Below are 22051 nucleotides of genomic sequence, written 5' to 3' on the forward strand. Positions count from 1 at the left end.
ATCAGTGCTATTGAACACAAACTGTCTGCTAAAACAGTCAAAGTCACAAAACCAACTTTGATGAGGCAGTATTGCTTTGTTCTCAATATATACGTTTTTCTTAATTTCCTTTAAAAAGAAATAAGATTTTGGAGTCAACACCACAAACGCCCGGGGGTATTTAGGACCATTAAATCAGAGCGCCCAGCGATTTACAGCAACGGCGCACATTTAGTGACGCACCAGGCGCTATCCCGGATGTAGCTAACCAAAACACTCCCGAGGCGATCGACAACGGGAGGTATGATTAATTCTAACGCGACTAGCGACGGGCTGTCTAAAACATAATCTTTGCTTAGAATTGGACGGAATGATTTAGATTAAGATTTTCGGTCTCATCCGCTAAAATGGGGGGGAACATTTTCGATGACGTCCCAACCAGAAATTACATTGAATGTTGCGCAACAGACACTCCCAGCCTGTGGAGCGATGCAATCGGTGTTGATATCAATAAATCTCCGTCCTTTTATTAATCTCCGTCCTGAGCACTGGGCGTTACTATTTGATAGGACGGAGAACTCCGTTTATGCCGCTCGGGGTGTTAAGTGGTTTCTTCCCGACAGCAGAGATATACTTTATATTGGTATATTATCCATTACATTTGGGAGAATTCCCAAATACACTGACGTATGCGGAGTATGAGGAAGTGCCATTCAGGCCTGTGCTTTGTCGCCGTGCTACGTCACGGTCTTGACCTCTGCGTTTTCAAAACATGTTCTGTGGCTGTTCGATTACTGGCAAATTACAACAGGCCTCCATAACAACATGTCCCCCCCACCCAACTGCGGTATCAACCCAGCTCTGTGGTTTCCCTTTCTGTGATGCGACAGCAGACACGCCACATTCACTGAGAAACAACAACAACACAGGGCAGCGGACACACGACATTCAGAGAAACAACAACACTGCCCAGCATGTAAAACACATGGTTAGTGGGCAAAGATAAAGTGTGTGTGTGTGTGTGTGTGTGTGTGTGTGTGTGTGTGTGTGTGTGTGTGTGTGTGTGTGTGTGTGTGTGTGTGTGTGTGTGTGTGTGTGTGTGTCTCTCTCACTCGGATCGCACTGCGACAGACATGTGGCGTTAGACGCGAGACTCGCCGCAGGCGGGTCGAGCCTCTAATCTAGTATATCATATTGGTATGTAATATACCATAATTGGTATTATATATATATATAATATAAAATATATTATACATTATGTAATATTATGATATATTGATCTTGATAAAGAGGCACGTGTGTGTTCAATACCTTGGAGACCTCATTGGGGACATGTGAGCTGGTGTCCTTCAGTCTGGAGATGGAACTGTGACACAGGCCACCCACCACCGCCATTAGTGTGTTAAAGTTGTGCATAAGGTGCAGGCACTGGTGAACACATCAACATTACATGAACAATAGATGAAGAGATATGAAGAGCATGTTTCAATCCACTACCACATCACACCCATCCTTTCTCTTCCACATGCTAGCATGCGCTCGCGCGCACACACACACACACACACACACACACACACACACGCACACGCACACACTTAAACTCTCTCCAGGTACTGTATCGGTAGTTACATAATTCACGTAAGTTTTAGTTGCATAAGACACTCAGCGGTTGCTATCTGCTTGTCACCGCGCTCCATCTCATTGTTTTATGCAAGTGTTTTTCTGTCTCCTTCAGTTCTGTTCTCTCTATTCATTTCCTTTCCTAGGGGGTTTGATGTTCATACTTGTAAACAGCAGTGTGTAAAGTAGCCGAGTACATTTACTCAAGTACTGGTCTGGACAATTCTGAGGTACTTTTACTTCACTTGAGCGTTTCCTTTTTGTGATACTTTATACTTTTACTCCACTATAACTACTTGTTTTACTATAAAACATGTACAGTACATTAACCATTTAAGCCCCATTTATACAGCTATTCAAAAATAGCTGAAAAGTCGATTACTTTTACTTTGCTACTGTAAGTATATTTTGATGCCACTACTGCCACTGGTAGCAGAGTATGGCTAACAACGTTAACTACAGAGTCCCACCGACGTTTGAAGAAAATAACTTGGGTCTTTTGACAAAAAAAATATATTGGTTATGCTCTAAATCTATGAAAAACACATATTTTTCACTTCACTTCATCAAGTGTTTAAACAGTTTCTCATTTTGCTGGAGACCTCCTGGTTCACCTTCAAGGACACCAGGGGGTCCCCGGGCCCCACTTTGAGAACCAGTGCTCTAAAACCAGAACTTCACGTGAGAACCCAGCCAGGAGTGGGGCCCTAAATGTATCATAGTATTCCTTGACAACTAATTTCCCATAGGTCTCTATACTAGGCCCCCTCCTATTACACCACATACTGTATATCTTCTGTGAAAATAGCTGCTCTACAAGCTTCACAATGCGTTGCACCGTAGATATGCTATAGTCCATTAATGTTTACCCAAGGATAGGGACACTAAGTGGTTATCTGGTTAATATTCCAAGCAGACATTTGTCTATTAGTGAATGTCTTTGATGGACTAAAAGCCAGCCGCTGAGCTCTTGAGAACCATTAACAGCCCTCTGTGAATATGCATTATAAAACCTCCATTTACTACACCACACTGAAGATTCTGAGTGGGATCACGCTGTCTATAGGAAACAATACGCATAGAAGCCAGTGATAAATAAAAGTGGTAAAAAACAAATGAAGAAAAATACATACGGACACACCAGGAGATGACCAGATAGTGGCTTGAACACACAATATAAAAAGCCAAAAAGAAAATATCATATCACTGCCCCAATATGAATGACCATCCAAAAGACACATGCAACTCAGGTTTTTGAGGGGCGCTAGCCCCTCCAATGCCTGGCTTTTTGTTTGGTTTTTAATCTCAAATTGTTAATTTGTTACTAACCAGTTTTAGCAATGAAGCCTCTTAGTTATAGCCTGGGTTCCAGCCTGAATTGCTGCGTTCCGTGAATCTGTTTTGTCACTGTACCCATCTCCAAGGTACTGTAGGCGGGTGAAATCCACACGTGGCTTCTGATTGGTCTGTGGTGCGGCTACTTCTCTGCAACGCACGCATCATTCACTAAACTCACCCCACACAGCCTTCAGGTTTTTTGTACTAGTACTGAATCCGACATAGTGGACTACTGAATCAAAATAGTGTTTACTTTTAACCGTAGGTTTTACTCTTGAGTCTCGAGTGAGAAAAGCATGGACAGAGTAGTCTCTCGAGACAGGAAAAGAGGGCATTGTTTTTCCTTTATTTTTTGACAATGGGTTCTCAGATTGTGGACAGAGCTGTAACAGGTGCAACATGTAACAGGTGACATTATGAAATATGAGTCTACTGCCTGCTGGCCAGACTGAGTAGCGGAGTGACTAAACAGATTTGTGGAATGCAGCGATTCAGGCTGGAACCCAGGCTATCTTAGTTTGTCATCTGTCTCTAGTTGAGCGAAGCATTTAGAGCCCGACTTTTGAATCTACCTAGAGGCGATGAAGAATTAATTTAACTGAGGTTGTAAAAACAGACCCACAGTCAACGGTATGTTATATTAAACCATACCTGTGCCACGTGAATAAACTTGGTGAAGACCTCAGCTCTCAGCTGAGCTGTAGGCCTGCTCAGCACCATCAGCTGGACCCACTGGGAGACCCCGTTGCACAGGGCGATGGAACGTTCCATGGTGGGAATGTCCTTCATGCAGCAGCTACGTATGTAGTTCTGATAGTCTGCAAACTAACCATGTGAACAGTCAAGAAATCAATAGCAGCACGGAAACTGATGGAAAGCATTTTCGCTCAAGGGGAAATACCTAATTTCTTAAAGGGATAGTTCAGATTTTTTGAACTTAAGTTGTATGAAATACTTGCCATTAATATAGTGGTTGCAACTGTATTAATTGATTGCCCGAGTCCCATGGTGGGAGTTCTGCTCTGGTTTTGGTCAATATTAAGTAGTTCCAGTCATTTTGTGGGGGGCACTGGGGCCACGCAGTAAAAGTAAATTAATCCACAAAACGAACGTAATTTGTATTGTTGACCTATTTCTAAAATATTAGCGCGACTTTCGTTCAACTTTGACCCCTCTATCACATGGAACTATTTTTTGGGCGTAGTGATATGGACACAAAAAACATAGTTCTGTGTGATAGAGGGGTAAAAAAAGAACAGAAGTTGCACTAATATTTTAGAAATAGGTCAACAATACAAATGACGTTAGTTTTGTGGATTAATTTACTTTTACTGCGTGGCCCCCAGTGCCCCCCACAAAATGACCGGAACTACTTGATATTTCACCAAAACCAGAGCAGAACTCCCACCACAGGACTCGGGCAATCAATTAATACAGTTGCAACCACTATATTAATGGCAAGTATTTCATACAACTTAAGTTAAAAAAATCTGAACTATCCCTTTAAAGCTGCAATGCAATACATTTGAAATAAATAAAACGTTATTTTAACCAATCTGTATGGCATGAAAACTTGGGCAGACACAAAAGGCAACCGGTGTACATTTTAGGCTAGGCAGCCTGTTGCAATGATGGCCCATACTCACAGATATTCTGCAGAACGATTTGAACTCGAGGTACGTGAGATGTTCCGCTAACTCAATAGGCTCCAGGTGATCAAACAGGAGAGACACCTTCCTCTTTTTAATATTAGCCTTGATCTTCTGGCTGGCCTTCCACGACCAGTCCCGTTCATTTCTACAACACAACATAGAAAACGTATTACAACAAGTACCGTGGTACAAAAAAAGGGGGAAAAAGACTGATTAAAGTAATTTTACAGGGTCTATTAGAAAAGTGGAATCATGAATGGTTTTAGGGTTTTCTTGTCATGAAAAGAGCATTCTTAACCTGGAACAACTATACGTTTCTTAACTCATTCTTAACCTGAAACACCTACGTATACGTTACTATAGCTTTCAATCCATGAACTATAGAAGAATAGAACACGCACACTTGCATGCTTCAAGATGGAGTGCTGTGATTTTTGTACTTTCAGTTTTGTATGTGTCTATGGAGTTAACATTACTCTAATAGACCCCCAGGTGTGGTTAGAATATTGAAAATATGTCTTCCCTGTGTATTTTAGTTTTCTCAAAAGGCCCAATCGAGGCCCAGGTCAAACCAAGCATACTTAATGAACTGGTGGGTGTGGGCACATAAAACATAATTTTAACACTTTCTGTTCACTTTTTTGAAGAAAAAATAAATTTCTCCTAGTATAATCATAGTAGGCCTACCTGATGATCATATTTTAGGGAGGGAAAAAATCTCAGCACTACCTCTTTCAGTAAACATACAGTATTGACAATATTTTTAACATTTGAAACTGGAGAGCTGTTACATGACACTCACAGGTCATGTAATTAATTAGTGGGCGGAACAAGACAATAGAGTCACCATAGTCAAATAATAAGGCAATAAAGTGCTATACATTTATAATGCATCACTGAAAGTGAAAAAGTATGATTAGCAAAAAATTAACAGATTCACATAAGCAGAGTTAATGTAGTCCATGATAGAGAAAACGTGTGTGTGCTCTATCAGCTTTCTACACTTTCAGAGGTAAATTAATGTTGGATTTCACTGTACGTATTCAGAGATCTACTGCAGATGTACAGTACCTACTTCCAAATGGCACAGCTACACAGTAAAATCACTGTAAATTTATCCAGTTGTGTACATACGAATGTAACCAAATGTACACTTTGGGGTCATTAAATTACAGTGTATTCAGAGATGAAGTGCAGATGTACTTACATCCACTTGGTCTCTAAGAGAGGAGACAGATGCTCCTGTCCCTGATCCCTGATCAGTTCCCTGAACTGTTCCAGATGATCAGACAGAGTGTGGTGCAACCTGAACATTATCCAAAACTCCTGGATCCAATACCTGGACGGATGCAACATATTTCATAATACATAACATTCCGTCATCATTACGATACCGTTGAATCTACCAAATCATAAAAAATAAAAATGCCCTGCTCCCTGGCCTCTGTGTGTGTGTGTGTGTGTGTGTGTGTGTGTGTGTGCACATGCGTGCACATGCGTGCATGAGTGTTAGACTGCGCAACAGTGACACTTGGTGGTCAACAAACACTATTTCCGTAAGACGGACACAGGGACAGACCCAGCCAGCCAGCCAGGGACACACATTGCCATGTATAGTAGTGGCTAGCACCACTCAAAAATACAAAAAGAATGTATACACAAGTGAATTCATGTATATTTACACACATACACACACACACATACTAACCTGATGAGGTGACATATCCTTTGGCACTCAGCAGATTGCTCATTGTCCACTGCAGTTTTAAATGTAAGCACTCATTAAGGAAAAATTACTGAGGATGAGGAGTAAATTGTGACCTTATTTTATGCTTAAAGTGGTATGTAATGTTGGAAACAATTCAGCATCCTCAAAACATTGTTTCAGGTTTCGGCACACCGCAGATAATACACATTGAACATAATACAACATGAACCTACAGCATTCAGGTGCACACAACTCATCATCGAGAAACTAAATGGACCAAAATAATGAAAAAGCCCAACTGAAATGACATTTGGTTGTTGTGGGAGAAAGCAACCACCACTGGGAAACTGTGAAGAGAGTCATTGAAATGAATCATTCCACACAATCAACTGCAATCCGTGCTCCTTCTACTGTGGAACATTATGCAGTATTAGTGAAAATAAAATATGCATACAGTGCTAAAATGTGTGTGTGTGTGTGTGTGTGTGTGTGTGTGTGTGTGTGTGTGTGTGTGTGTGTAAAAATACATTTATTCCCTTAGTGTAGTCCAAGTCTTGATTATGTTTTCATGTGTATACCTACTACAGGATGCTGTACCCTACTCCCATTAACACATAGCCCAGTGGATTCATAGAAAACAAAATCTCTCTTTATTATGTGAAACCACATTTTTTAAAAGGCCTGACATCAATTAGCAGGAATCAGCCTCAGAGTGATGCACACAAAAAGGCTAATTGCGTCATGGGAGCAGAAGAGCAGCCTACGCAGTCCCAAAACCAGACTGGCTGCAAATGCTTCCTGTTTGTCTACTAACCTCCTTTGTCTATCCTAACCCACATATTGACCATATTTGATGGATCCTTTTGGGCCTTCTCCTCAGAATGAGAGGAGGGGCGGGCATAGTTAAAAATAGAAAGAGGTGCCCCTGATGCTCTTTAGTGTGCCGTGGGCTTTCTTGAGCATGGTCTGTTTTAGCAACCGAGGAGCCCGTGTTTATATGCAGTAGCTGAAGTGGAGTTGTAATGGTTAGAGCCAGAGGTAATAAACACCTGGAAAAGAAAAACAAGGCTTCTCGCGTGGCCTCTGATAGGCTTCATGACGACACAGCTCTTCCCTTGAATGAAAACCTAGATTACAGAACCCTGTATAAAAATAAAGTTACATAATATGAAGAATTAATGGGTGGGCAATTGGGCATAGAGAATTTTGAATGGGCCCCAATACAAGATAATAAAAAAAATTCAGTACTGTACTGTACTGGGTGGTGAACAAACGCTATTTTTGTGCTCGGACACAGCCAGGGACACAGGGACAGACCCAGGGACACAGCCACACACATAGCTGTCTAAAGGTCTGTCTCAAAAGAAAAATCAGAGCAGTCTGAAGTGAGTGGTACTGTACTGTACTGTACTGTACTGTACTGTACTGTACTGTACTGTACTGTACTGTACTGTACTGTACTGTACTGTACTGTACTGTACTGTACTGTACTGTACTGTACTGTACTGTACTGTACAAGCCCTCCTCCCTGGCCTGTGTGTGTTAGGCTGTGCAACAGTAACACTTTAACGAACAACAAACGCTATAACGCTATTTTCGTGCTCGGACACAGCCAAGGACACAGGGCCAATCTGCCAATCACGTTTTATGTGACACTGACTGAGTAGACTTTTTGGGGACAGTCCTCAAATTTGGGGATTTAGCAGCAGGGTTCTTCAGGAGAATATCCATCTATAAGAGGACCGGTCTGTGTGTCCGTCTGTCTGTTTGTCCAGAACTAATCTTGCAAACCGCTGGACCAATCAGTGCTGTTGTTTCAGCTGTCTCACATTTATGAGAGTTATACTTCAGTCAGAATATAGAAAGATATAGAGTGGTGAGTTTATCCAGGAGGTCACTGGAGGTCATGTGGAGACGATGCATGGCCAGGGTGATGTTCATCAGGTGGCTGCTCCCACAAACACATCCATCACTATCTGTAAGAAGCAAAATGCACATTCAATGTAATACTACACAAGCATGATATATATATATATCGATGATGACATTTGAGTTCAATCAATGGTCAGGCTTTTTTAATCTGTCAATACTTGCCTATAGTCTGCAGTATATCACACACACACACACACACACACACACACACACACACACACACACACACACACACACACACACACACACACACACACACACACACACACACACACACACACACACACACACACACACACACACACACACACACACACACACACACACACACACACACACACACACACACACACACACACACACACACACACACACACACACACACACACACACGATTCTTGCTCAAATGTAAATCTTGATTTTCCTCCATAAGAATTAAAGGGTAAGACCACTTTTTTAGAGGTTTGGGTTGTTTTCTTACCTTATTATGGTCAAACTAGTCCAGTCCAGGAGTTATTTCGCTCCATAGTGCAGTTTTACAGAAAATAGCGTTATAAAAATACCAGCCCATTGACTTACATTGTACACTGAAACAGCTCTCAAAATCACTCTTTTAGTTCGTAAACAAACACAAACAAAGTTGTTTCAGACAATATAGAGCAACACCAAAACTCATGTGGTTTTATTTTTTCATAAAAATGTTAACTTCCTGTTGATTTGTCCATTTTTATTCAGAAGAAAACCCGGACTGGATCCATGGATCCGGATCCAGATCTTCATATAGTAAAATCAACAGGAAGTTACCATTTTTATGAAGAAATAAAACCACATGAGTTTTGGTGTTGCTCTATATTGTCTGAAACAACTTTGTTTGTGTTTGTTTACGAACTAAAAGAGTGATTTTGAGAGCTGTTTCAGTGTACAATGTAAGTCAATGGGCTGGTATTTTTATAACGCTATTTTCTGTAAAACTGCACTATGGAGCGAAATAACTCCTGGACTGGACTAGTTTGACCATAATAAGGTAAGAAAACAACCCAAACCTCTAAAAAAGTGGTCTTACCCTTTAAGAACACGATTCTCTTTTCCCCATGAAAGCATGTATTGTCTTCAGTCAGTTAGTTGCTGGACATTACTACATTCAAAATGTGGCACCTGGGGCCAACTACTGTAGCTTAAACAGAGAACTTCAAAGTGCTTGACTTAAACCTCTCTTAAAGTCTCTCATAGCAAAAACATAAGAGTAACTCAAATTAATGACAGCCAACTAGTGCTGCATGCTAAAATGCATAGGTGTCTGAATCAGGTGCACGTGTTTGGTCCGATGTACTAACAGTCCGACAGGCATTAGTCCGACACCCTACCCCTAACCCTAACCTCACAGGGAAGCCACGTATGTGTCTTAACCAGCCACACGTGTCGGACGACCGTATGTGCCCCGTCTGAATCTAGATCGCAATCTTTTTTAGATTAATCGTGCAGCATTAGAAGAAAGGCAAAAACTTGACATTCAAGACTTTATTTTCTGTTTATTTTTCTAGTACTCACACACGCAGATAGTGGAACAGACAACAAACCCAGGCTATAGAAACAGTCAGTCAACCACAAACATTCAGGGAAAGAATACATACACTTGGAAACTAATGACAGTTAGGTGAGGAACAATCAACAAAAGGGATTGGCTGGGGCAAACAGGACACAGTTGACACAAATAAACAAAAATCACAGGCAGGAGAGACAAGGCAGGAAACACAAATACGCATTTGTTTGTATATTGTATGTTTGGTTTGTATGTATTGTCCTAGTCTTTTCTAATATCCATGTATGTTTGTTTAAAATTCAATAAAAAGTAAATGACACATCAGGGCCTGGGCCGTGGCTCAGCGGTCCAGGCACCTTGGCTGGTAATCCAGTCTGGCAGTGTCCCGACGGCCTTTACTGCATGTCATCCCCCCCATCTCTCTCCCCATTTCCTGTCAGCCTACTGTCTGTCCCTCCATAAAAAATATAAAATAAAAGGCAAAAGCCACAAAAAAAAAACATTAAAAAAATAAATAATAATAAATCAGTGTTTGTCACATCAGACAAACACATCAGACACGGTACTCTGACATGAGTATAACAGGTGTTGCATTAGCAGGGTGCATTCCCTATTTGCATCGTTCCAAACATACATTCTTCCCGAGTAGGCCGGTGCCGGACGGTCAGGTCTAATTTTCTAAAATAGCAGATCTACAAGCTCACTCCGCATGATATGTGTTATTTAGACCTCCAAGATAATGGTGGATTTGGCCATACTCTAAATACCTCAAATGCATTTTCAGGACCTCGGTATTTCTATTTTCTTTGTCATGATTCATAGGTCAGCACAATCAGGCTCCGATATGGATACTTCAAAATGATGCACAGTGCACACATACTGTACAATACCTACCTACAGTACTACCTACCTACCTACATTATAATTAATTTAGTAATATAAATAGCACACACCGTTTCTGAAGGTATGTGCGTTTCCGGTGGTTGTGTGACTGCTGTGGTCTACGCTTTGCTCATTTCTCACTTCCTGTCTTTGTGACCAGACCACCTTCCCTGTCTCGCTTCTGTGTTTCTGCAGCACTGAAAACACTACAATAGACTTCATGGAATCCCAGGAGGCTACGGTCTTTTGCATCAACTACTTCTTTCTGTAACTAACATTTTAACCACTTAAGCTCTGTTTTATACATTTACGTCGTATAATGGTGTTGCACAACGAAAATAGCTGATCTACAAGCTCCCAACATATGACATCATGATGCATTATGACAACATACTACATAGGGATGCCAGCCAGGGGTTGATGTTTATCTCACCAACCAATCATTACCCACAAGTTTGATCTGATTAATCATTCCCTCAGACCACTGATATTCTACTCAATTCACGAATTGAAATCTGTTACTATGCCCAGCCTAGTACATATCGGTCTGTCAATATAAGCCAGAGATTCGTTTTTCTGTCTCTTGAATCCCGCAAACTGTGACGTCACACAGATGTAAAACTCAATGGAGAACGAAATGCAAAGGTTGACAGTTTAAGCAAACACTGTACTGGATCTGGGCAATCGACGCCATAATGATAATACTAAATTCCAAAAGAAAAATCCATTGGCATTCTCCTTTAAGGTCTAGACAGCTGGCATTATCTTGTCGCCAACCAGGACATTAGGTTTCCATGCACCCACTTTTAAGCCATATCGCCTTGGAAATATCTCAGATGCCATGGTAACATGCTCCTTTCTAATCTTTGTTATCTATATGCAGTGAGCCACTCCAGCAGCCACCTAATCCTGCCCCCATGTCCTGCTTGGGGTGTGTTTCTATTTGCACCACCCTACAATCTCTACCAACTAACCACAGTCAATCTCAGGGAAATGTGGCCTGACCACTAGTTCTGGTAACACTGCATACCGATATGAGCCAATGGATAACTTTAGAGAAAAGGGAGTATAAAAGAAAATACTTAATGAGGGTATTAATAATGGAGTTCACGTAACTTCTTAAATACCTCTTATTCTGGGCGTTTAGAATGAGCGATATGAGCGTATAGTATTAGATTAATTACTTTTAAATCCTTAAAGACGGGGTGCAATGGCTTTTGGACAATTTTATTTTGGCTGTGTGCTTCTGAACCAATCAGAGCGTCTTATACTGTAGCTCTACAACGCTGGAGTTGTTTGTTTACAAAACATTACAAGTCAGATACAGAGGCGAGCATGGAGCTACTACGTGGCTTCTACCCAGCGAGCATGGTCAGGACCTGGACAAATTAGTGACGTCTCAATTGGGGCCTAATCAAGTCAAACCAAGACTAGTCAGATGATCAGATCTGTCCCAGAATATCACCTGATTTCAACCAACATAAATTCTGCCCACTAAGAGTAGGGACGTCCCTGGATGAATCAGAGAGAGTCCGATAGAGGCCAGATCAACTTAAGTCATGTCATAACTAGTCAGATCTGGCCCAGAATAAGCTATATTATTTCAACTGGTGAAGACGTCCTGGAAATGACGTAAAGATCATCCCCATATGGGCTGTGATCTGGCCTAGTCCTGAACGTCACCAGAGGACATCATCATGACGTCATTTGGCTTGCTGGATAAGTATGTTTTCAGATATATATTTTAGCATGCTGATTAAGTTTAAAATGTGAAAAACACTGTCGGGATGTCATCTTGAATGAGATTAAAAATTGCGTAGTTCAGCTGTGTTTGGAGGAATGCACAGCAATGGGAATCAAACAGGTGAATGAAATCAAGATTCATTTTTATTCATGCGGGACTGCGTCATCACGCATCACGTTTTCGTTCAAAGGAAGTCATTAAAATTTGATTTTTGATTGACTTTTGATACAAAAATTTTACATTACACATTTTTTCCCATTGTTGTGGCATCCATTGTTGGGTATGCCCATATGATGACAAATTGATTCATTTGGTTCCATGTTTAATCTCCTGAATTTAAATAATACAAGATTTCACTTTGTACACTATTTTCAAAGTCAAAGTCAACCACTCACACCACTGTAACACAATGTTGTATGATGGTGCTTTCATCTGCTTTGCGTCACATATACCAGTAGAACATTATGTAATTCCTGTAATAATTCCCTGTTTTCCTCTCACTGTAACTAAATTGCTTTACTAATCGAGCGGCAGTCTAGCTTTACTTCAAAACATTTTCTAAAAACAGGTTAAACAGCCAGATATAAATGGACCAATCTGATTCTTTCTGCAAATATGTGACAGGAAGCAGTGATTCTCCATCAGGTAAACAATTGCTCCATCCTCTTTTTTCACAACTTTCCAACCACTAATGCCATTGGGTTAATTGCTAAAGGAAATCCCCTTTGGAACGGACGGTCTTACTCACTGGAAAGTTAGGAAAGCTGCCAGCCGCTACAGTGAAAAAGGAGGGACACCGTATGATGACAAACACTGCTGAGAGCGTGCTGCAGCAGCCAGGCCTTTGCCTCGGGTGTTATCTTAAGCTCTCATCAGCCGCACTAACCGGCAGGCTGCTTTTCCTTGTTTTGACAGGACACTATCATAATGGATGGTACCTTTGTTTTCAAAAGAAGTCCAAATCAGATTCTGGACATGGCATGCATGAATGCTCTCTCTACATAATCCTCCACCACTCTGCCTTTATTGTCATTTCTATGAAATAGAAATGCTTTTCTGTGACACTTTGTTGGATGAAAGCATATTTCATTATGCAAGTAAACAAAATGATTGAGTTATTGCTGTATAAATGAACATTTATACACAGCTTCAGGTTTTTCACTGCATGAATCCAATGTTTTGAGGCTAAACATTTAGGCCTAACCCTAAAATTCAGTGCAGCTGTGGTCTACACTGTAAAATACAGTGTTCATTTTACTCTGAGAGTGCGCAAATGCCAGGCTTGTGTAGGTTGAGCATGATGATGTCAACAGCTATTGATCCATGCCTTCATAGTGCTCTGTGTTTCAAAGAGCGGTCTGCATCTAAAGACCACTGTGTGGAGAAGCTGACCTTTAGGGCTCATAGTAGCCATCAGGTAATCCTTCAAATAGCTCTTACGTGGACGCTCACATTTACCTCAGGGGTTCGTCTGTGATGTGAGGCAGGAGAACCAGAGCAATGCTCTGCCATATCAGCAACAGCTGTTAACAGACCCATTCTGTTGACCACCTAATAGTATAGTATAGTATTTCAGGGCTCCCTCGTTAAACAGGGCTCCCTCATTAAAGAGACCTTGAATCTCAATGAGATTTCAACTGCATAAATAAAAGGTTAGAAAATAATGTTCGAAATTCACACACATTAAAACCTGGGAGCTGCCCAGACAACCCTGTCTTATACTGATTGCCACTGAGCAGCTCCACTACAGCAGCTTGGGAATCAGTCCCAAGTCCCCACATCCCCACATCGATTTTCTTTTCTGCCTGCCAGGGAATCTAACCGGGATCCGGCTTTCATCAACAAACAAGCTCCTTGAACCTTTAGGCTGCCCTACACATTGAAAGTATTCAATTGGTTTCTAAATTTGAAATGAGCAGCAAGCTGTCACCTCCCCATTCTAGCACATGACAGATAAATGTAATTATGAGATGGCATTCACTGTTCACTCCATTGTACCACAGCACCAATGCTTCATTTGTGTATCCAGGCAACAGTATTTGAAAGCTTGTCTCTTCAAAGACATAATCACCATAACTCTTGAGTTCATTGCAGTACATATTCCTTATTCGTCACTTACGTTAATACAAGCAATCCATGCAAATGCCTTAAATTAAAATATAATCTACAACTGTAAAAAGATAAATACCCCAATACCCATTTATGAGTATTTTTGTTTGCATTTTACTCGCTCATAAAATAATCTGAACAAACTTGTTGACTCATCTGAGCATTAAACAGTGTTCAGTGTTAATTTATCTATTTGTAACTCAGAACAAATTGAATCAAACAATTGACCCTTACAGGTTCATTTGGTTCCATTTCAGTTAAATTAAAACTTTTTTACTGTGTAGAAACCTGCAGTAGCCTACCAGCTTTCATGAAAGCGTTAACAGTGCTGTAGAATGCTTACAGTCATTCCCATCTTGTGTCCTGACTAAACTTGTCGTCTTTAGTTTACTGTCTGTACTCCAAAGTCAATACATATACCGTGAGAAAAGGGCCTGAAAGGAAATTAAAAGTTTTACAACAGAGCAAGCCGTAAACACAAAACAGCATTAAGCTTAATTTCCATCACACAAAGGTGTCACTTTCCAAAGCTAACAATGTGTCACTTTGTACTAAAGACGATAAAAAAGTCTTGAGAGCCCAGCAGCTCTCACTTTCATTCAACAACAAATCAACATGGGAGTTCCTCTCAGAAATAATTCTAAAGTAAAACGTGCAGTGCAGTAGCAACTCAACTGATGACTAAATTGTAAAAAAAAATTAGGACTATTGTTAACCACTTAACCCTATGTACTTAATTGACCGGTATCCCTTGGCCCACTCATTTTTCCCTCTACAAAGCTCTTTGCCTAAAATAGCCGATCTACAAGTTCACAAGCTTGTAAGGTGCAAGTGGTTAGGACCACTTCACCACTTTTCAACCTGCTTTCATATAATTGGTCCTCACTAATGTTCATGATAAAATACTACCATTTTTTTCTACTCGGTCTGTGTCTCATAGGAGGGCTGTGGGCAGTTCAGAAACCCGCCCACCAGTGAGGTCTACGAATAGGCTGTATTGGCATTTGGGCACACAATTTTCTACAAGTGTACTTGTAGAAAATTGTGTGCCCAATACAGAACACTTGCCTACTGTCTGCATGACAGCAGCACGGCTGGTCAACAGTGACTTACCGAAGCTCTGCAAAGAAGACTGGATGAGCTCCTCCCAGGTCGCGCCTTTGGTAAAGTGTCCCAAGGACATCATGACCTTGCCGTGCTGGGTCATCTGGGCCGGGGTGGGCCTGAGCACCCTCTGAGGACACTCAGGAGGAGAGGCTCTTGGCCTGGAGCTGCATCCCGGAGTCACACGCCTGTGGGGGAGGGATTATTGTGAGAAGTGTACAGTAATTGTAGGGGGGCTTGCTCCAAGAAAGTGTGTGTGTGTGTGTGTGTGTGTGTGTGTGTGTGTGTGTGTGTGTGTGTGTGTGTGTGTGTGTGTGTGTGTGTGAGTGAGTGAGACTGTGAGCAAGAAATAATTTGTCATTCATATTTTCACCAAAATGAAAGCTATTCTTTAACGTCAAATGTAAGACCTGACATCTGGAGCAAAGCTATTCATTGTTCTCATTTCCTTCCCTTGGGGAAATAACTGTTGATTGCGGACATCCAGTTTAAGTCTCTGAATGACCAGTGAACATTTAACAAAAACATTTTGAAAAAAAAGTTAAACGTGCAGCTATAAAGTGCAGCATATCATCAAACAAGAAAGCAGGATAACGACATAGGTCCATAAACCATACCCTGCTTTTCCTAATAGTTTTTTCTTCTCAGGCAGACGCACAGCGCCAATAAAGCAATTTGAACAGTCTCTCACATTCATTCTATTCTATATATTCAATTAATTTCCAATAGTCTTCTACTGTAGACATTGTGTAGCGCTATTGTCGGCAGCGAAAGCATGATCGCAAAATTACAAATCTACTTTTTTTCCCCTGTCGTTAATGTTTTGTTTTTAGATATAAAACTTACGGATGTTCCTTTTCGCTCGATACATTCCCATGTTGGTTGTTTTCTTTTGATTGACATCCCATTGCGAGGTACTGGGCAACAAGTGGCTGAACCAGGCTGTCCATCTGTGTTCTCTTCGATGAGAGCATTTCATTGTGAGTTCGCAGCTCAGCTCCCCATATTTGTTGTGACTTGTCAATGAAGATGATGACACAAACGAAGACCCGTCGCGCTGTCTAAAAGTGGGTGGAAACGCAGTAAACAAAGGCAACGCTTATACTTTGTAGCACGACGGTGTATATTCTTTTCTATAGATTATTTGTATTATTTTCATAGTGAGGTGTAAAAATGCCAAATATTTGAGTTTTAGCTAGGCTATAGACTATGAAAAGCCGACGATTATAAATATAATATTGTTCTGCAGTCATTTCTCACTTCTGATCTGGTCAGTTTTCTGAACTGAGATTTTACCTTCGTTTTATCAGGTGGCCCATCTCTTGAAATCTGGTCTTTTTTCGAGCAAGAGTCAAGACCTGGCCAAAGTGGCACCATTTAAAATACAAACATGCAATTAATTAGGACACCAAAATACAAGAACATAGGCACGGTTAGGATTGGGGAGGGAATTGGGGTCTTTTGTTTGGCGCTGGCTATAGAATGTACGTGTTAGGAAAGGGTGGCCTTTCCTAATCTAATTCAGTTAAAGGCACTTTCACACTTTCCTTTTTTACCCTATCTTCATAATTCTTGTAGTCATTCAATTAATTTGAGTAATCCGTGTCGCTCAATAATGTGGGAACAACAACCTGTCCTGACAGAAATCATAAAGGCTCATATGTCTCACTCCATTGACTCCACACAGCTGATTCAAATCAATAATGTCTCTTTGCAGTCTAACTCCTTACGTAGGCTATTGTAAATAGTACAATGTAAAGTTCGCGAAAGTTGTGGCAGAGTTACCGTGTGGGGGTCCCTCTGTACTGTAGTGTCACACCCGAAATCACGTAATGGCTGCTAAAAACTCAGCTTCCTATCCTATCATGCAGCTGTGCACATTGTGAAGCTCAACAGCGCCACATGGCTGCTATCAACTCAGCTTCCCATCATGCACCTGTGCACAGTGTGAAGCTCAAACAGCGCCACTTTGTCACGGTTGGTAGTTGGTTGGTACCCTAAACAGACAGGGACATAGGGACATACATAGGGACACACGTGGTCCTTGGCTTGGAGTGACTGCACCACTCAAAGGTAAGTGGCAGCGGTGGCCGAACGGATTGCGGAGCGGTCTTGATACCGGAAGGTCGCCAGTTCGAATCAGCGGTCCGACACGTTAAAATTACCACGCTGAAGTGCCCTTGAACAAGGCATTGAACCACTACGATGAAATGTTCTATGAGCAGGGCCTGGCTGGAAACAAGTTCTTGAGCTTAGCCCAGATACCCTGGGTAAATATAGTAATCATTTCATTTCAGGTGTTATAAAGAAAGTATTCTTTAGTAAACAATAATTACACATGAATGAATACACAACTGTCTCTACTCTTCCAACTACCTGGCAGTCCTCACTGGTCTTGTCATCTGGCTTGTTCTTGCAAAATTACCTTGCAAGCAGAAATGCACTTCATGCCTTGCTTTTTACTTCAGAAGATAGTCTGGTGCGATGGGGTTGGGGTCTGTTGATGTTACAGGCTCATAGCCTTTGTCACCAAGATTCCATCCATACTCCAGTACATGATGCACTAAAGAAAATATGTTGTTTTATTTTATGCCCAAAAAGTATATTATTCAGAGAAGGTGGGGTCCTGAGAGGCTTCCCAGCCTCGACAATAGACTTTCACCAATACAAAATTTGGACCCCTCGCACAGCAGTGAGCAGCAGAGGCTTTTCCTGGCAGGGCAAGCACATTTCATTATATTACTTACTTCAGCTCTTGATAATTGATTGATAATTGATTATGAATTTGAATCAGCTGTGTGGAGGGATATATTCTATCTAGAGTAATAGGCAGTTCTATATGATAATTTTGTTTTATTGTTCCCACATTGTTGACTGCACTGACATGGATCACTCAAATAAATTGAATGACTGACAACAGGAAGTGATGCCCATAATTCACAGAATTTCACACACACTTTTCCCCAGTAAGCTCCCTAGGAAACGTCTCTGTCTACTTTTTTTTGTCTCCGGGTAGTTTCTATTCAGGCTGGGACAGAGGCTAGTTTCTATTACTGTAGCTTGGAATTTCCTTTGATGTCATTCTGTGCCATCTCTTAAGGAGGATAAGGTTGAAAATGGGTGAAGTTATACTTGGTTGCATCATGCATGCCATGATGCCAACTTAAGCTCACAATGCATGATGCGTTGTGTGAACTTGTAGATTGGCTATTTTCTGCAGTGCACAGTAACCTATAAATCACTTGAGGGTCATTGCTGCCTACTGTGTATGGGTCATGATGATGATCACTAATCAGTGGTGGAAAAAGTACTCACATTCTTTACCTAAAGTCAGTTAATCCAAATTTAGTATTGGCATCAAAATGTACTTAAAGTATCAAAAGTAAAAGTACTCATGATGCAGAATGTCCCATTTCAAGTTTTCAAATGTCTAAAAATCTTTTGAAAATTGCAGATCTACAAGCTCAAAATGCGTTGCATCGTGACGCATTGTGAGCTTGTAGATCGGCTATTTTCAAATCGACAAAATGTGTATAGGGTTGAACTGAAGTATAGTTTTCAAATTAATGTAGTGGAGTAAACGTACAATATTTGGATCCGAAATGTAGTGAAGTAAAAGTATTGGAAATTCTCAAGTAAAGTACAAATACCTCAAATTTGTTATACAGTACTTACTTTACACCACTGATAGTAATAGTATAGTATAGTATAGTATAGTATAGTATAGTATAGTATAGTATAGTTGCAACAGTAGGTCGCAGATTACTATGAAAACCTGCAAAACCTGTCAGTACGTCCGTCGATCCGTCACGCCACCATATGGCCGTCAATCCATCACGCCTCGTGACACGCAAGATCACAACACTGACCTCATCAAACCCTGGATAGCCATACATGGAGAAGACTGGATTATCACCTAGATCTGCATATATGGAGCCGGTCAGCAACTCTATATCTGACCTTAGATCTCCATTTATGGAGCTGGCCTGTTCTGCATTCCATATGTTGATCCCTCCCCACCCGTCCTTCCTCTTCGATGTCTCCCTTTTGACTGATACCTGTCCATTCAAACTAGTTATTAGTGCAGGCGCGCCCGGCAGCCGGCGAAAACTAGAGTTCTCACCCGGCCCTACTTGGGCCCTCATCAAACCCTGTACACTCAAGACACGGCCCGCTGCCAGCCTTAGATCTCCATATATGGAACTGACCTGTTCTGACATTCCATATGTTGATCTGACCGGGTACACTACAGGCTTTAGTTTAGACATACTATTGGTCCGACTGTCATTATACCGACAACCTACCTCAAACCCTAACCTAAACCTAGCAAGCACGGGAGCAGCGCATGTTCGACCGCATGTCCGACCGCTGTTTCCGCATGTTGGTCCGTTGGTGTGTCTAATCTGCGTGTGCATTCCGATCTGACCTCAGCAAACCCTGTACACTCAAGACATGCTCCATATTATGGCCAGACCTCATCAAACCCTGTACACTCAAGACACTGCCCCCGCTGTCACCCGTAGATCTCCATATATAGAGCTGACCTGTTCTGACATTCCATACACTCAAGACACGCTCCATATATGGCCAGTACAGAATTAATTCCATATGTTGATCTGACCCCCCCATGCCAAAGCGCCAGCGCTCGCCCAGCAGTCTGCCGTCACCCAGGCAGATGCGTGCACGCGACCTCGCCCTCTCGCCTTCAGGGCGTTTTACTATATATTTGTCTGTGTTTCGATTAATTGAGTACAAAGGACCCCAATGGAAAGCCATATGCTTTCTTGAGTTTTTTAATCCTCTTAGCAGACCTTCTATCGAACTTTACTTTCCTATGCATTTCGTTTTTTGTTTGTTTTTTGCAAACTGCTAATTAAAGTATTCAATCAATCAAGCAATCAATCAATCAAGTAGCCTATGGATTACATATAACATTGTCTAAAGTTTATTCCCCTGCTAAGCTCTGACCTCGCTTTGAAATGATGTACTGTAACAACATCCAGAATCAAGGAAGGACGCCTACCACTTTTCTTGTTAGATTTGAGCAGCAAAAACGAGGACTTATTTCATTTGACAAAAAAGTACTTCTATAAGGTTACCTAACGTTTCGCTCAGTGTTCCTCTCTCTTGCCTTTGGCTTAGTGGGCTCCTTGGGAATGCGACAACAGACCAACGCAGATAGGCCTACTCTACGGGCAAAAATGTGCCATGTGCAGACAGTGCAGTCTGTGGCCTTACAAGGGCAGGGTGAGGTCATGAGAAGTTATCTATGTTAGGTGTTTACTGTAGGAGGTGAGGCCTACTTCCTTTTGTATTGGCTAGCTACCTCAGTAATGTCACATAGCAGTCCCTAGCCAGACTCTGAGAGGCTTATGATGCGTCAAGTCTGCCACCATGTGGCTACAGGTCCAACTACACCTACCTCTGGTTTGACTTTGCATTTGTAGATTTAATTTGGGGATTATAATTATCCCCAAATGAACAATTTAGACCATATCATTGTACACACGTGTGCAGCATTTCCAAGAAAAAAATATTAATTATAGAACCATATAGTATCCTGCAGTATGAAATATGCTATCCAGTATCCATCCTATCCAGTTTACTTCCTGTTTACATGGAGCATAATTTCAGTTTTCACTGGATGCACCCCCTCACTAGTCACAGATTGGATTAAAACACAAACAGTGTGAAGTGAGGGGCACTGCTGCGTTAATATATTAAAGTCTAACTCATGTTGATTAGGTGATGTAATGGTGATGTAAAACAAACGGTGCAAACACAAACATTAAACGCCATTAACAATAAAGAGACAAGAAGTAGCTTACAACACTATTGCTCTGGGTATATACGGAATAGATATATTATATTTAAAATCATCATATCATACAATTCACTCAATGTCCCTTTTTTCAAATTAACAAATGATTGATTAGTAATCATTTTTGTAGTGCAAAATGCAAAAACCCACATCAAGTATTTTTTACCTCAGAAACCGTCGGAGCTACGTAAGTTTGACGTAGATGTAAGGTGTAGTGATGTAGTGACGTCGGTCTCCACGCTTTTGATTGATTGATTGAAATAACATAACAGTTTGCAGAATTACAGTAGATTTCAAGCACAAACTCAATACAAAGACTGTTAACTGTGAGTGGACGACCCAATTAAGCATTACACTTGTTTACAAGAGGGTCCACCTTGTTCAATTCATCAAAACATTTAGAGACGTACAAATAGACACTTCTATATAGTCAAAGAACAGAACAGGAATTCATCATAAGGGAGGTAAAAAGGGAAAAGAAACATATACAACATACTGTCCATGACGTCAGTCTCGGATGACACGGGTCGCATGAACCCTGCTCCTTGTATGGGTATCTCGTATTTCGATCTAGCGTGGAATACTCTCCAACAGTATTTATATATTCAGCTAATTGGCCCGA

General features: G+C 41.2%; 1 protein-coding gene across 2 annotated transcripts in view; it reads right to left on the minus strand.

Moving 5' to 3' along the window:
• The window catches only part of LOC306942726 (RAS guanyl-releasing protein 1-like), a 30095-nt gene extending 13043 nt beyond the window's left edge, over positions 1 to 17052 (minus strand). The window contains exons 1-9 of one of the 2 annotated variants that reach the window (XM_079528759.1): positions 16905 to 17052; positions 16455 to 16669; positions 15618 to 15796; positions 8175 to 8273; positions 6298 to 6367; positions 5797 to 5928; positions 4584 to 4734; positions 3589 to 3762; positions 1291 to 1407 (exon numbers count right to left, since the gene is read on the minus strand). In XM_079528759.1, coding sequence (XP_079384885.1) covers positions 1291 to 1407; positions 3589 to 3762; positions 4584 to 4734; positions 5797 to 5928; positions 6298 to 6367; positions 8175 to 8273; positions 15618 to 15796; positions 16455 to 16669; positions 16905 to 16985 — 1218 coding nt within the window. In that variant the 5' untranslated portion in view covers positions 16986 to 17052. Of the gene's footprint in view, positions 1 to 1290; positions 1408 to 3588; positions 3763 to 4583; positions 4735 to 5796; positions 5929 to 6297; positions 6368 to 8174; positions 8274 to 15617; positions 15797 to 16454; positions 16670 to 16904 lie in introns of those variants that run through there. The other variant, XM_079528758.1, reaches the window with a different exon arrangement.
• Between the last annotated feature and the right edge of the window lie 4999 nt (positions 17053 to 22051).

The sequence above is a fragment of the Electrona antarctica genome, assembly GCF_951216825.1.
Source record: "Electrona antarctica genome assembly, chromosome: 18".
Lineage (NCBI taxonomy): Eukaryota > Metazoa > Chordata > Actinopteri > Myctophiformes > Myctophidae > Electrona > Electrona antarctica.